The following is a 14,765-nucleotide window of genomic DNA, read 5'->3' as shown; positions in this document are numbered from 1 at the left end:
CAGAGAAAGGTTTACACTTAACATGTAATGGTGATGGGAATAATATTTAAGATCCAGATGTCACCCAGTCGAGGGATTATGGAATATTTTTCTGAAGAGATTGCTTGATTTTAGGGCAGTTCAGTAGTTATATCCTTAATATCATTTGAGCAAAAAAATAGGATGGGAATGAAGAAATTGCAGTTTCCTAATTTCCTAAAACTCTAGGTAGCCCCAGTTCATATAATTCAATATTAAAAAAAGAAAGAAACTCACCAGGTGAGATATATCTGGCCAGTGAGTGTGGATTAATGTACCATGTTTCCCCCAAAATAAGACTGGGTCTTTTATTAACTTTTGCTCCAAAAGACACATTAGGACAAATGTTCAGGGGAAGTCATCCTGAAAAAAATCATGCTAGGGCTTATTTTCCGGTTAGGTCTTATTTTCAGGAAAACACGGTTGTGTACATACAAAAATGTGGCAAAGATGCAAAGTAAGTGATTGGGGGCAAATGGGATAAGTCAAGAAAAACGTCCCAAAAGTGAGCATTGTACAGTAGTCCCCCCTTATTGCTGCAGTTTCACTTTTTGCAGTTTCAGTCACCCTTGGACAATTATGATCTGAAAATATTAAATGGAAAATTCCAGAAATAAGCAATTCATAAGTTGTACATTGTGCACCATTCTGAGAAGCATGATGAAATTTTGCACTGTCCCCTCTGTCCAGTCTGCGATGAGACTCATCCCTTTGTCCAGTGTATCCACGCTGTATATGCCACCCGCCCATCTCGGTTATCAGATTGTCTATCTCAGTGCTTGTGTTCCAGTCACCCTTATTTTACTCAATAATGGCCCCAAAGTACAAGAGTAGTGATGCTGGTCACCTGGATACATCAGAGAAGCCATAAGTGCTTCCTTTAATTGAAAAGGTGAACACAGTACATTAAGATATTTTGAGAGAGAGACCACATTCGCATAACTTTTATTACAGTATATTATTATAATCGTTCTATTTTATTGTAGTTATTGTTAATCTCTTATTGTGTCTAATTTACAAATTAAACTATCATAGGAATGTATGTATAGGAAAAAACATAGTATGTACAGAGTTTGGTACAGGCATCCACTCAGGATGTTAGAAAATATCCCTCACAGATAAGCGGGGACTACTGCATTAAATAGGAATTTGCCACATAAAAAAAGTGGAAGAAAGGGGTTTAGTCTTTCAGACCTAATCATTCTTCTTTGCTAAGAAAATAATAGTATGTCATATTTAGTTAGAGCCTTTCAGTTTACAAAGCACCCATTCATGCATTATCTAATTTGAGTTCTGGGAAGGAATCAAGGCCAGAATTACAGCTCCATTTTACAAATTAGAAAATTAAGGCTTATGCTGTTTAACTGACTTTCTCCAAATCATATATTAGTAATAAGTGGTGGAGCTGAGACTAGAGCCCAGGTGTTATGACTTTTAGAAAAACAGAGGTCACTTATGTTAACATGTTCAAATATTTCCATCTATGAACATACATTTTTTTTCATGATTGTGGTAAAATTATATATTTGGTTTTGCATCATGACTTTTTTTGCTTTTAACATTTTAACATCAGCATAGTCCTGTGCCATAGATTTTTATAAAAGTTGTTTTTAATGCTCTTTCAATATTTTGTTTTATGAACATGCCATAATTTACTTGCCCATTCCTTTATTGTGCGTTACTTATCCTGTTTTTAGGGTTTGAATTTAGAAATCTCACAATACACGTCTTTTTAAGTAATAGATGATCACTGGGCAGGAATCCTGTTTGTCTTATTCACCACAACTGCCAACACAGGCTCAACGCAGAGCAGGATTTCAGAAAATACTGGTTGATTAGTACGTGTACAAGATCTTGCTGCTCATCTCATTATTTTGGTAAAACAGATTCTTAGAAGTAGAATTATTGTGTCAAAGGATATGAGCTATGAACTTTTAAAAAGGCTCTTAGAACAAATTGCCAAAATGTCGGTTACTTTCCACAAAGCTGGTGCCCATTTGTACCCTGGCTGGCAGCGTGGGAGAGTGCCTGGCTTACTGTAATCTCATCAGCAAGGGCTATTAATCACAGTAACTATTTTGCTGATTTAAAAAGTGAAAAGTGATTTCTCAGTGTTCCTTCAATTTGATTTTTAAAATTCCTGTCTTGTTTCTATGTAAAATATCTGTGTGCCATACTCATGTTTATCTTGAAATAATAGTATTCTTATTGATTTGCAAAACTCGCTATAAAGTATTTACCCTTTACTGCAATTCTTTTCCATTTATTATTTGTATATTTTTTGAGGGGGCGGAATTTGCAGGGACTTTAAAATTCTATGTGGTCAAACCTATATTTTTTTTCTGTGATTTTTTTCCCCTGTTATTTTTATGCTTGGAAATTAATTCCTATTCCAGAGAGTAGTTAAGTGATAACTTGTACATGCTTCTAGTGTTGTATAAAAATTTATTTTGGTATAGTATGAGGTAAGGGTCTAACCTAAATTATTTTTCTGAGTCATTAACTTTTCCAGTGTGAGAGGTTGAATTGATTCAAGAGAGCTTACTGTTTGTTCTAATACTGAAATTATTTGTAGTTTTATAATATTTTAAAATAATTGATAACATAACCTTGCCTCTTTTTAAAAAAATAATTTTATTCTTCTAGAGGGACATCAGAAGAATTTTGTCAGGTGTCAAATGAAAATCTTAATAGGAGCTAATTTAAATCTACGAAATAATCAGGAAATCAGGCACCCTTACAAAGTCCATTTTCAGTTTGCAGTTATCTACTACTTCCAATGGATTGCCACTTACCAGCACTATAAAAGTTGGGGACTAAATAAGCACAAAGTTTTTCTAACTTCCTGGCATAAGCGCCAGTGTGGATACAGACAGGAAGAGCGAATGTGCATTTCTCTTGGGTCATCCCAGGTATGACTAGTAGCCTTCTCATAGGGTCTGCTTCCAATCTTGATGAGTTCAAGGTTCTAGGAAGCTCATGTGAATGAATGAGGCCTGGGCTTTGCAGCCCCAAGGATATGGATACCCCAATTCCAGACACATGGACATCCAGTCCCACTCCGATGGCATTGCTGGGGCTGTACTACATGCTGCAGACAAGAAAGACATTCTGGTTGCCAAGTTCTTGGAATATGGTCATGTCACGTGTCTCATGCCATGTTCCTTTTTAGTCAATCTACTATAAAATTTTTCTTGATCAGATATTTTGTTTTTTAAAGAATCAGGAATAAAACAATATATATAGCATGTCTCTCAATTTCCATTTCATTTTTTTGAATTTTTTTGTCTTCCTGATTATTAAACAAATTTAAGCTCTTTGAAGCCAATTAAAATGCATAATTAAATTAATTGCACAGTTTCACCTGCTCAACTTCCAATAAGTCTTGACTTTTTGGATTTTTAATTTAATGCTTGTATCTTAAATCTTCCCAGCTTTTTTCACTTTTTGTGTCTAGTGAAAAAAAGAACTTACTGAAATTCTACTTCTTCGGATATTGAAACAATGAGATTTTGAACATATGATGTGAGAATATTTTAATAGGTCATGTTTAAATACAACATCATTTCCTAATAATTTAGAATCTTTATAAGTAATATAGTTTAGAGAAAAAAATGGGTGATAGTTTGAGCAAGGTAATGTGAAAAAGAATAAGCCCTCTGGGATCAGATGACTTGTGCACATGTGTGCACACACACAGTTGTACACACACAATTGTACATACTGCATGTACAACTCTACTCCCACAAACTCTACTCCATAGGTTTTTGGAGGCAGATGTAGGATTTGTTTGAAAAAAAAAACGCAGGTGCAAGAAGTTTATGGGAATTTTAGCCCATTGCAGGGCAGTTATTCATTAGCCTCATTAGTTCAGTCCCCACAGTAGGAGCAATGAGGGTACCTTGAATTATTAAAAAGTAACCGACTCAGTATGTCTTTGCTCCTAAGCATCCAGGTAGGGTTCATTATTCTACGGGTTGGGTCTACTTTATACCCCCAAGCTGCTAAGCTGTTCTTTTATCCCACAGATTCCTATATGCCTAAACATTGCATGAAAAAGAAAACTCTTGATCTTTAACAGTTATGAAGTGCCTGCCTTCTGGCATCCGAAGAGAACAAAAACAGGAAATACAAACTGCAGGGTAGTTCAGTAAAATCACTCAGTTGGATAACAAAAAACATAAAGTTTCCATAAAGCCAAAGCTTTGCCTCTTTGAACACTCTGTCTCTGTCATATAATGAAAACAACAGAGCAGTGGCGTTTCTCAACCAAGACTTTCAGGAATCCAATGTCTAGAAATTTTTAAATAGGTGCTAACGCTGGCAGGAGCTTCTTCTTGGTGACCCAGTCCTTAGCATCAAGAGCAGGCCAGAGTAGGTGCTCAGTATTTGCTGAGACATTGAATGGCTGTCGGCACAGCTTGGAGCATTGATGACTCTTTGTGTAGGATGATTTATAAGCAGGTAGCAGTTCAGAATCATGTAGTGTTGAGGATGAGTGCTCGCCTGCCTTTGTCACCTCTTCCCTTGTGAGGGCAGTGGCTGGCATGACCGGAGACTGAAACTGTATAAGCACCATGCCCATCTCATTGTTTTATCAACAAACGTATTCTGATTAATCTTCTACATAAGATAACGTTTCTATGCAATCAGTTGCCCATCAGTGTGTACTTGAAAGCCATGTGAGCTATGTTCAATCTGCTTTAGTTTTTCTGAGTTGTTTTAATTTACCTTGGTTTCAATTGTACAACCTGAGCGGCACTGGATTTTACAGCATCTGGCCTAATTTCATCTAGCTTTTGGTAAAAGTGGCGCTCTACTCAAATGCTTATTGTTGCAAAAGCTCAACTTAACTTCCATTCTCTATTACTCCTTGGAAGTGGAGAGTCTATGCTATTTCTGCCTTCAGTGTCTCTTATTCTTTGTGCATGTGTTTTTCTGAGTGCATACTGCTAATATTTTATTCTCTACATCTCCCACTGTCTATGGTGAATTTTTGTCTTCTGTGTATGTGCGTGAGTGTGCATGTGTATATGTGCAAGTGTGTGTCTGCATGTAGAAAGCTATATGTCTTCCATCAGGTATATCTTTGTGTCTGTGAGTGCCTCTTTGTGTCTGTGAGTGCCTCGTTCAGCACCTAGATAACATACTAGGTGCTGAAATTACAAAAACACATAAGATATGGTCCTTGCCTTTGAAAATCTCATCCTTAGCAAAGGATGCAGAATCATAATTAAATTATTATATCATAATGCAATCATATAGAGAGGTGTTTGTGAAATATGTAACTGAAATAGGCAGGGGACGTTAGGGAAGGCTACAGAGAGGAAGTGCCATTTAATTTTGGTCTTGAAAGAGGACACTGGACAGCAAAGAGGAGAAAGAACATTCCAAGCAGGGGATGGGCATGCAGAGTCAGGGCACAGTGGACATGGGCCACGTGTCCAGGGACTGAAAGGGACCTAGTCTGGGGAAAGCACAGGTTTCCCAAACGTCACTCACTGAAGATGAAACTAACATACACACCACTCACAAAAATTAACTCAAAATGGATTAAAGATTTAATGTACATCCTGAAATCGCGAAACTCCTAGAAGAAAACACAGGAATAAAGCTCCTTGACAAGGGTCTTAGTAATGATTATTTGGATTTGACACCTAAAACACTAGCAATAAAATAAAAAATAAACAAGTGGGACTACATCAAACCCAAAAGCTTTTGCAAAAGAAACCATCAACAAAATGAAAAGAAAACCTATAGAACTGCAAAAAATATTTGTAAACCGTATATCTGATTAGAGGTTAATACCCAAAGTATATAAAGAAATCATATAACTCAATAGCAAAAAGAAAATAATTTAAAAATGGGCAAAGGACCTCAGTAGACATTTCTCCAAAGAAGATGTATGAACGGCCAACAGGTACATGAAAAGATGCTCAACATCATTAGTCATTGGGTAAACTCTTGTTGGAATAGCTATCATCAAAAGTCAAGAGATAACAAAAGCTGGTGTGGATGTGGAGAAAAGGCAACCCATGTGCACTGTTGGTGGGAATGTAAATTCGTATAGCCACAATGGAAAACAGTATGGAGGTCCCTCAAAAAATTAAAAATAGAATTAACATAAGATCCAGCAATTTGATTTCCGGGAATATATCCAAAGGGAAACACTAACTCAAAAAGATATCTGCACCCATATGTTCACTGCAGCATTATTTACAATAGCCAAGCCATAGAAACAACCTAAGTGCCCATCAATGGATGAATGGATATTTTTCTAGATTTTTTAAATGATTAAAATATTTTACTATCGCAAAATGTCTTCAGAATAAATCACTGAAATATAAGCACCAAAAAGGGTGGGGTTTTTATCCCCAGTGTTTGGAAAAGTGACTAGCACACAGTAAACACTCAATAAATATTGAATGGATGAACTCTTTGTATTTTGACTCAAATTTGTATTTAAACATTTAAAGGGAAAAATTCATCTTGAAAGCCCTGCAGAAAGTTACTTAGGGTATGTTTTTCTCATTGAACTTCATTGGATTTGGCATCCTTGTTTTTCTTCCCTGGGATCGTTCAGAGCCATGTTTTTTAGAGCCACCGGCTAGGGAACTCTGTGCATCTCTTCACTTTCACTGACTTAGAGACCATGTGAACAAATCACAGATTTGCATGTGAGCACGCCAAATCCTCTAGAAGCGCCCCTAATGACTGGATATGTGAACGTGTATTTATACTTTAATCATATTTGTAAATGATTTGCTTTTTAAAAGTTTATTGGGGTGATATTGGTTATATAGATTTCAAGTGTACATTTATATAAAACATCATCTATATACGGCATTGTGTGTTTACCACCCAGAGTCAGTTCTCCTTCCATCACCATATATTTGATCCCCTTTTCCCTCTTCTACCACCCCCTCCCCCTTACCCTCTGGTAACCACTAAACTATTGTCTATGTCTATCAGTTTTCTTTGTTTGTCTTGTTCCTTTGTTGCTTTCAGTTTTATATCCCACATATAAGTGAAGTTGTATGGTTCTTGACTTTTTCTGCTTTTACCACATCTGAAAATATGAAGGAACTAATAATTGTTCTTAACTGAATTTCCCATACATGTAATAAGACATTTTTTTATATTTAACATTCAAGATATGTTTTAAAATTTGACAATGCTGATAAGTTTACTTGAAGAGTTTACATACAAACATCTTCTTTCATACCAAGATCCTGAAAGCTAAAATAAAACCAAAGTGCCATTTTAAAAAGAATTAGGTAGGTTGACCATGTAAGGATTCAATGAACAATCTCTGACCTGGAAGAGGGTCCTCACCCACCCGTGCTGGCACCTGGATCTCAGACTTCCACCCCCAGTCTGTGAGAAGTAAATAAAATAAAAAAAAGAGAATTAAGTAGGCTGCAAAGTGGAGGCTGGATAAGGCCAACGAAAAAGATACACCTGGAAAATAATAGTTTGGATGATGACATGTAGTGAGTAAGATTCTAAAAGTTCTATCTTTAAGTATCTTTTCAGTTACTTCTAGCTTTTCTATTATTGGCCTACACATCCATGCAAAAGATTCATGAGAAGGATAAGTAAAATTTTATAATTGAATAAAATGAAAATGAATTGCAAGAGTTAGCAAGTAAAAGAAATTGTTTGTTAGTTCCTTTGCTTCCTTCTGAAATGGAAATCCCTACGATGGACTTCTATGTTTTGTAAATTGTCATTTTCATATGTAAGATTTCATTAAACCGAGGCTTTTAATGGGGACAATTTTACTATTGAACTTCAGATGCAATTTTGGTTTTCTCTTTATTTCAGTTAAAATATATGTATACTTTCATCATTTAATTATTTGCAACGTACACATCTTAAGATTCAGGAGAGCTGGAAATTCATGTTATTTTGAGACTGGCACAGTAATGAACACTGACAATGCCAAAACCTCAAGAGGGGTTTTGTGGTTGCCAGAGCACGTTAAGAAGGAAGGTTGTATGACTTGTGTGCAATGCCTTATGGAAAAGAGCAGACCAATTTCCAGCTCATTTTTTTTCTTATAAACCCAGGGGAAAGGTTTATGAAAACTCCAACAGGAAAGGATTTTTCTTGGCTTAGTATGATTTTTCCAAATTTGGCAGTATCCATAACTTGCCATACAGAAACAAAATAAAACAAAATTTCATGTTTACCTATTAGCGATTTTCTTTCTATTTGTAAGGAAGAAACTAAAGTCTAGTGAATCAGCTAGGTCAGTCTTCCCAGTGGATATGTTATGATAATACAGTGGATTTTAAAAATTTACATAATCAGTCTCTCAGCCAATGACTTGAGCCAATTTCTACCCAATGACTTGTGGGTATTCCGCAATTGGTGGCCTCGCCCTCCTTGTAGAGCAACATCCTTGTTCCCACTCTTTGTTCAGTCAACACCTGCCCACCCCAAGTGATCATTAGATGCACAAAAAAGAAGTGTTTCCTCTTTAGGAACTTAAACCATTGGATATAAGCCTATCATGAGATTATTTCATCACATCAAACTCTCTTCTAGATCCCCAAGATATGGACACTTCTTAATATTAACAAATAGCCTGGGAGAATATTAATTTCACTAACTCACTCCAATGACTGGAGTCTAGTCTGAGTTACAGAATATTTCCAAAGAAGGTATTTTGTTATTTAAAAGCAAACAGAGTAAAAATAAACCAGTGGGGTATTACTTATAGGGCTTTATTTAATGGATTCTGAAATGTTGATTTTTAGCTGTTTTTTGGAGGCTGGTGAAGGTGCCCACAGTTTCTTCCCCTAATTAATCAATCTGTGCTGCTGCCTATTTGCACCTTTAATTTTCAGAGAAAATCTTTCCAAGATAGTACAAGCCCAGACTACAAACAAAATATCCCCGACTCTATGTCAATAGGATACAGATCCATGAGGGTCACTCATTCTTTCTCCACCCGCATGATGTACAAGTTCTGTGGAGAACACCTAGATGATCAAATGCACTGCCTACTCCAATTGCAGATACAAGAATGTCAGATAATGAAAAGTGAACATTGTTGCTTTGTTCTCTAGCTCTCTTACCAAGATTTCTGTAAAACTGGAATCAACTAGATAAACTGTTTCTTCATATTTTCTTTTCTTTTTTTCAGATTTATATTTTTTCTTTCTTTTTTTTTAATTAAAGTTTATTGGGGTGACATGTTAATAAAGTTACATAGGTTTCAAGTGTACAATTCTGTTATATTTTCTTTTCTTTTCTTTTTTTTTTTTTTTTTTGGTTGTTCAAGTTGGTTTCCCATGTCTTGGAAAATATAAAAATTCTGTTATATTTTCTTTTTTTCAGTTGTTCAAGTTGGTTTCCCATGTCTTGGAAAACAAGATGGAGTGGCAGCATTTGAAGTGAATGTGATTGTAATGAATTCTGAAGGCAACACCATCCTACAGACACCTCAAAATGCTATTTTCTTTAAAACATGTCAACAAGGTAATCAGTGATGGTGATTCAAGAGAAATTTCTTAAGGCTTCCAGGTGTGATTTGGGCCAAAATTTATAGATAGATGGGTAGGTAGGTAGCTAGGTAGGTAAGTGTTTGTATAATTATAATTACACCAATGGGAGAAGAGGATGATAAACACAGGGTCCAGTAATAGTACTAAGACAGACTTTCTCTGCTTTGACCCCACTCACAATTTTAGGAACTCTAATATCCCCTTCAAAATGCCCTCTCTTCTCCCTCTGTTCTTCCCCTCCTCCAACACAATCTTTGGGAGTCCCCAGGAGTATTTCACTTTTGGTTATGAATTTCCCCCCTTTTCTTACTCTGAGCCCTCATAGCAAGGTTGGCAGCCATTACTAACAACTGCCACCTGTCAAGGTAACACTCCCCATGCCCCCTGCCCAAAGCTTGTGCTGATGATCTCCACAGACAGGGTGCCACCATCATGCCAGCGATCTCTGCCAGGCAAAGGCACCTCACTATCACACCCTGGGTGCCCATGTAGACATGAAGGCCTGGCTCTTTTCCCATTGGGATACAGGACTTTTCCAGCACAGAATTTAAACTCTGGAAGCTTTCAGTGCTCTAAAGATGTGCCTACAGGTCATCCCACCCTGTGAAAGTGAATACTGAGGGCACTATCATATAGTCTATGTCAGCATGAATTTAAGGACATACAGTAGATTGATAAGTGGGGATGAAGGCAGAATAAAGCTTGCTTTGCCTTCTTCCATGAGCCCCTACTGTTGGAAATAAGATTGAAAGATGTAAAATCTTCCCTTAGAAGACTTAATGAAGTACAAGTGGTATAGAAAGTGGTAAAAATATCTGTATCCAATATATTATGATCAGAGATGACAAGCCCAGCGGAGTATATCTGTGCAGTGCGTAGTCTTTAAAAACTACAACGTAAAAATGATTCAAAAAGAGCTCTGGTCAACCTGGCTAAAGGAGCAGAGGAAATGGAGACCATCATCCCTGTAGATGTCATGAGACGAGCTGGCATTAAGGTCACCATCACGGGTTTGGCTGGAAAAGACCCTGTACAATGTAGCCAAGATGTTGTCATTTGTCCTGATGCCAGTCTCGAAGATGCAAAAAAAGAGGGACCTTATGACATGGTGGTTCTGCCAGGAGGTAATTTGGGTGCACAGAATTTATCTGAGTCTGCTGCTCTGAAAGATACCGAAGGAACAAGGAAGAGGAAGGGTCTCATAGCCACCATCTGTGCAGGTCCTACTGCTCTGTTGGCTCATGAAATAGGTTTTGGAAGCAAAGTTACAACACACCCACTTGCGAAAGACAAAATGATGAATGGAAGTCATTATAGCTACTCAGTGAATCGCGTAGAGCAGGATGGTCTAATCCTCACGAGCCGGGGGCCGGGGACAAACTTTGAGTTTGCTCTTGCCATTGTCATGGTGCTGAGTGGCAAGAAGCTGGCCAAGCAGGTGAAGGCCCCGCTGGTCCTTAGCGACTAGAGCAGAAGTACCTGCTATTGGGTCACAAATAGGCCGCTTGTCACCGCTTTCACTGAGTTCCCTTTAAACAGAAGGGAGTGGTTATTCTGCGGAGTCCTCGTCGTGAAGTGACACCTACAGATTCCTTGCCCTACAGTGGTGTCCCCACATTTCTGAACCTTGATTGCAGAATAAATGACACTTAGCCAAAAAAAAACAACATACATATATCTCTCTATATATATCTATATATATATATGTGTGTGTGTGTGTGTGTATATATATATATATATATATATATATATATATATATATATATATGTGTGTGTGTGTACACACACACACACACACATATATGTATGTATATATAATGGTCATTGCTGCACTGGAGGAAAAATGATCACTAACTTCTTCATGCTTGCTGTAACTCCCAAAACATGATTTGAAAGTGTCCATATAAATTGTTTCTCTTTGGTGAAGCTGAATGCCCAGGAGGCTGCCGAAATGGAGGCTTTTGTAATGAAAGACGTGTCTGCGAGTGTCCTGATGGATTCTACGGACCTCACTGTGAGAAAGGTAAAGAACAGAGTGCCAGTTTCCCTTGTTTGCTTCCTAATGAAATGGATGTCACATAGGAGCCCACATGTATTTTTAATACATCCCGTGAAATTACTTTTTCATTATTAGGATTGGTTAAACCTTTTAAAGCACAGAAGAGCTATTGGGAAGTATTTCTTCTAAGAGTGATTTTCTGTTAAATCCAATATGTGGTGATGGGCAGAGAACTTTGGCACAATGTCTACATTCTTTGTGGCCACTCCCCTCAACCCCCAAAATATTTGCTATTATATACACCATACTTTGGCATATTCTTATAAAAGTTTTGAGGCTTTTTACTCTATTTAAATTGCATTTCAAAAGCTAGTATTATGATTGACTTGAAAGTATCTACTCCAATCAAAAGTAGCTTGATTCACAATTAAGCCTACACCTGAGTTATGAAGTTGCTATAAGCCAAAAAGAAGGATGAATATCATTTTTGCAGTGAGTACATCTATTTAAATGAAATTACTATTAAGAAAGTTACATAAAAAAGAGATAAACAATAAAATGTGCATTAACCACAGATGCTTAAGTACTAAAAGTTTATTGACCAGAATAATATTTTTCATCTTCAAGAAATAAGAATTTTTCTTACTTGCATTTATTTTGAAATTAGAAGATCAAGGAAATAGGGCAGGAAAAAATATTTATAATCTTAGGAAGACCATATTTTAGTTGAAATAATGATGTTGGGCCAAGTTCAATCAGCCATTCCAATGGAACAACTCCAAAATTTTCTTACGTGAAATTGGTTAAAAAAACAGTCTGATATGAAAAAAAAAATTGATTTACAGCACAAAAATCATTTCTTGTATCTCTAAAGAAAGAACTTGTATTTCTAAAGAGTGGCCATTTTTGAGTCAACCACAAAGCTTGAAAATGCAAACTGATGGTATTATTGTCATTTCTAAAATGTTCCTGCTCCAAAACCCTACTTGGCCTTAATCAGAGTTCTCTCCCTACTAGCCCTTTGCACACCACGATGTATGAATGGCGGGCTTTGTGTTACTCCTGGTTTCTGCATCTGCCCACCGGGATTCTATGGAGTCAATTGTGATAAAGGTAATCGTTTCTTTTTAAGAACAAGGTTTTTTGTTTTTTGTTTTTGTTTTGTTGTTGTTGTTTTTTACCTTTTAAATGTTTGATTAAAATAAATATATTTAACATATCACTCTTTACAACAGTGCTGTAAATAGGGTTTATCACTTAGCTAGTTTCTATAATTACTGTAACCCCAACTTTTAGTGTAGCTTACTTAACATAGTAGAAGCTTATTTTCACTCACAGAATGCTCCAGTGAAGGAATACCTGGTCAGTGGGCAGGACAGCTTTTTTTCCATACAGTGACTCAGGGACCCAGGCACCTTCCATCTGTGGTCTAGTCTAGAGCTTTGGAGCTCTCTGGATCTAGCCAACAAGCAGAGAAAAAGAGATTGGAATAGGCACTGCTAGAAAACAAAACAAAATAAAACCTGGCTCAGAAGTGACCTACAAAACTTCCACACCTATTCCATAGGTAGGAATTAACCCCATGGTTCTACCTGGATGCAGGCAGGAGAAATGCCAATCCTGGCTGAAAAGCTGTCTTCCACCAACAGACAACTTTATGGGAGGAGAGCATGGATTTTTGTAAACAACTAGCTGTCCCTGCCACATGGGACTAAACCCTCTTTCTTGGTGTCAGCTTCTGGAAATTGACTGCTCACTGGCACCTAAAATAGAAGGAATACAGAAATGGGGAGGAGGGAGAGTAAAATACCTAAAAATAGACAAGTTGGCTCATTCTATAAAGGAGATTAAAGTAAGAGCTTGGATTCTGAGCAATTCCAGTTATATGGCCTATTTGTTCTTGTCCTATACAAAACAGGCCAAAGTTGGCTATGGATGAACCAAAGCTGAAGGAAGCTTCCAGTAGGAAAATCAGAAAGGAAATCCAAAGTTATAAGTATATGCTTTCTCTGTGGAAAAGAAGTCCAACTAGAATGTTCTATGAACATCATGCTTCTTAAATGATAAAGCTTTTTGTTTCAAATCCTAGGTATCTTCTAGCTTAAGACAACGCTGTACTCGCTTTCATACAATTATCTGATTTTATTCTCAATAGCCTTTTGAGATATGTGAAGTTTTATCCATCACATTCCCAGATAAATGAGGTTTATAGAGCTTGAGTAGCTTGACACAAATTCAAACCTTTTACTCTACCACATTGATACTCAAGCTGCCTGCTTCCGGTCCCATTTCCTCCACAAGTGACTGGATCTGCACAGATATCTCGATCTCGCTGTGGATCATGCTTTTCCCATCTCTAAACGAAATTAAGCCATTGACCCCTGGTTCCCTAAGCTAATTGAGATCATATGTGAGCGCATCTCCACCTTTGATTTTAAAGTAATCTTTTAAAACTGGAGCATTGGACTAAAAACAATTTTTAAAAATTTGTATTCATAAGGATTAAGCACTAATGACACTAATAATAATTAACAACCAGTGAGAAAGATTCCTTGTTGTGAATCTTCTTTTTACTTGTCTAAATTTAGCACTCAGCATGTCTGCTGTTTCAAAATTGGGCATTTCTTGAAGCAGAATTCAACTCATATTATCTCGAAACTATTAGGAAATAAAGCAAATTCTTGAGCTTTGTGAGACCTCCTTACGTAGATATGGCTGCTATTGGTGTTGTTTGCATAGTGGAATGTCAGTTGCATTGCTTTTGTAGTGGCATGGTGTCACAAACACTGCCTGGTCTCTGTTGAAGGAAAGTATCTATCTGGATTCCAATGTATTTTACATTTGGTAATATTTTAACTTTCAGATGAAAAATTTTCCTCCTTGTTAGATTGCAATAATTTTTTAAAAATTATTATTCTTTAGAAAGTCTGTTGAAATTCCACTTTGTCTCACTGGAGATCTGGGAACATTAAAAAACAATTTTTTTACTACCTCAACAAAAAATGCTTTATTATCCAGGAGGGAGTATAGAACTTCTAAAAAATGTTTTAATTAGTGGCAAAGAGCTAGACGTTAGCACTATATTTTTAGAAACATTACAGATTAATTTTCATCGGTTCTTGGGACATCAGTCTCAAACTTCGGGAATTGAGTAGTTAAGCATTGGCCCACCATACCCTCAGTTCCTGTGAAAGTTACTTAGCATCTCTGGCTCATTTTCCTGTTCAAGAATC

At 36.8% G+C, this 14,765-nt stretch overlaps 1 protein-coding gene and 1 pseudogene across 1 annotated transcript in view; both read left to right on the top strand.

Moving 5' to 3' along the window:
* Positions 1-14,765, top strand: part of WIF1 (Wnt inhibitory factor 1) — a 70,252-nt gene that overhangs the window by 40,409 nt on the left and 15,078 nt on the right. The window contains exons 4-6 of the mRNA XM_019732411.3: positions 9,367-9,507; positions 11,461-11,556; positions 12,550-12,645. Coding sequence (XP_019587970.1) covers positions 9,367-9,507; positions 11,461-11,556; positions 12,550-12,645 — 333 coding nt within the window. The remainder of the gene's footprint in view (positions 1-9,366; positions 9,508-11,460; positions 11,557-12,549; positions 12,646-14,765) is intronic.
* On the top strand, positions 10,435-11,139 carry LOC109447752 (Parkinson disease protein 7 homolog pseudogene; annotated as a pseudogene).

Source organism: Rhinolophus sinicus, chromosome 1 (genome assembly GCF_057876585.1).
Source record: "Rhinolophus sinicus isolate RSI-liver-muscle chromosome 1, RSI-T2T, whole genome shotgun sequence".
In the NCBI taxonomy this organism is placed as follows: domain Eukaryota; kingdom Metazoa; phylum Chordata; class Mammalia; order Chiroptera; family Rhinolophidae; genus Rhinolophus; species Rhinolophus sinicus.
The sequence above is the reverse complement of the archived record's forward strand: the minus strand, read 5'-3'. Positions and strand labels throughout refer to the sequence as shown.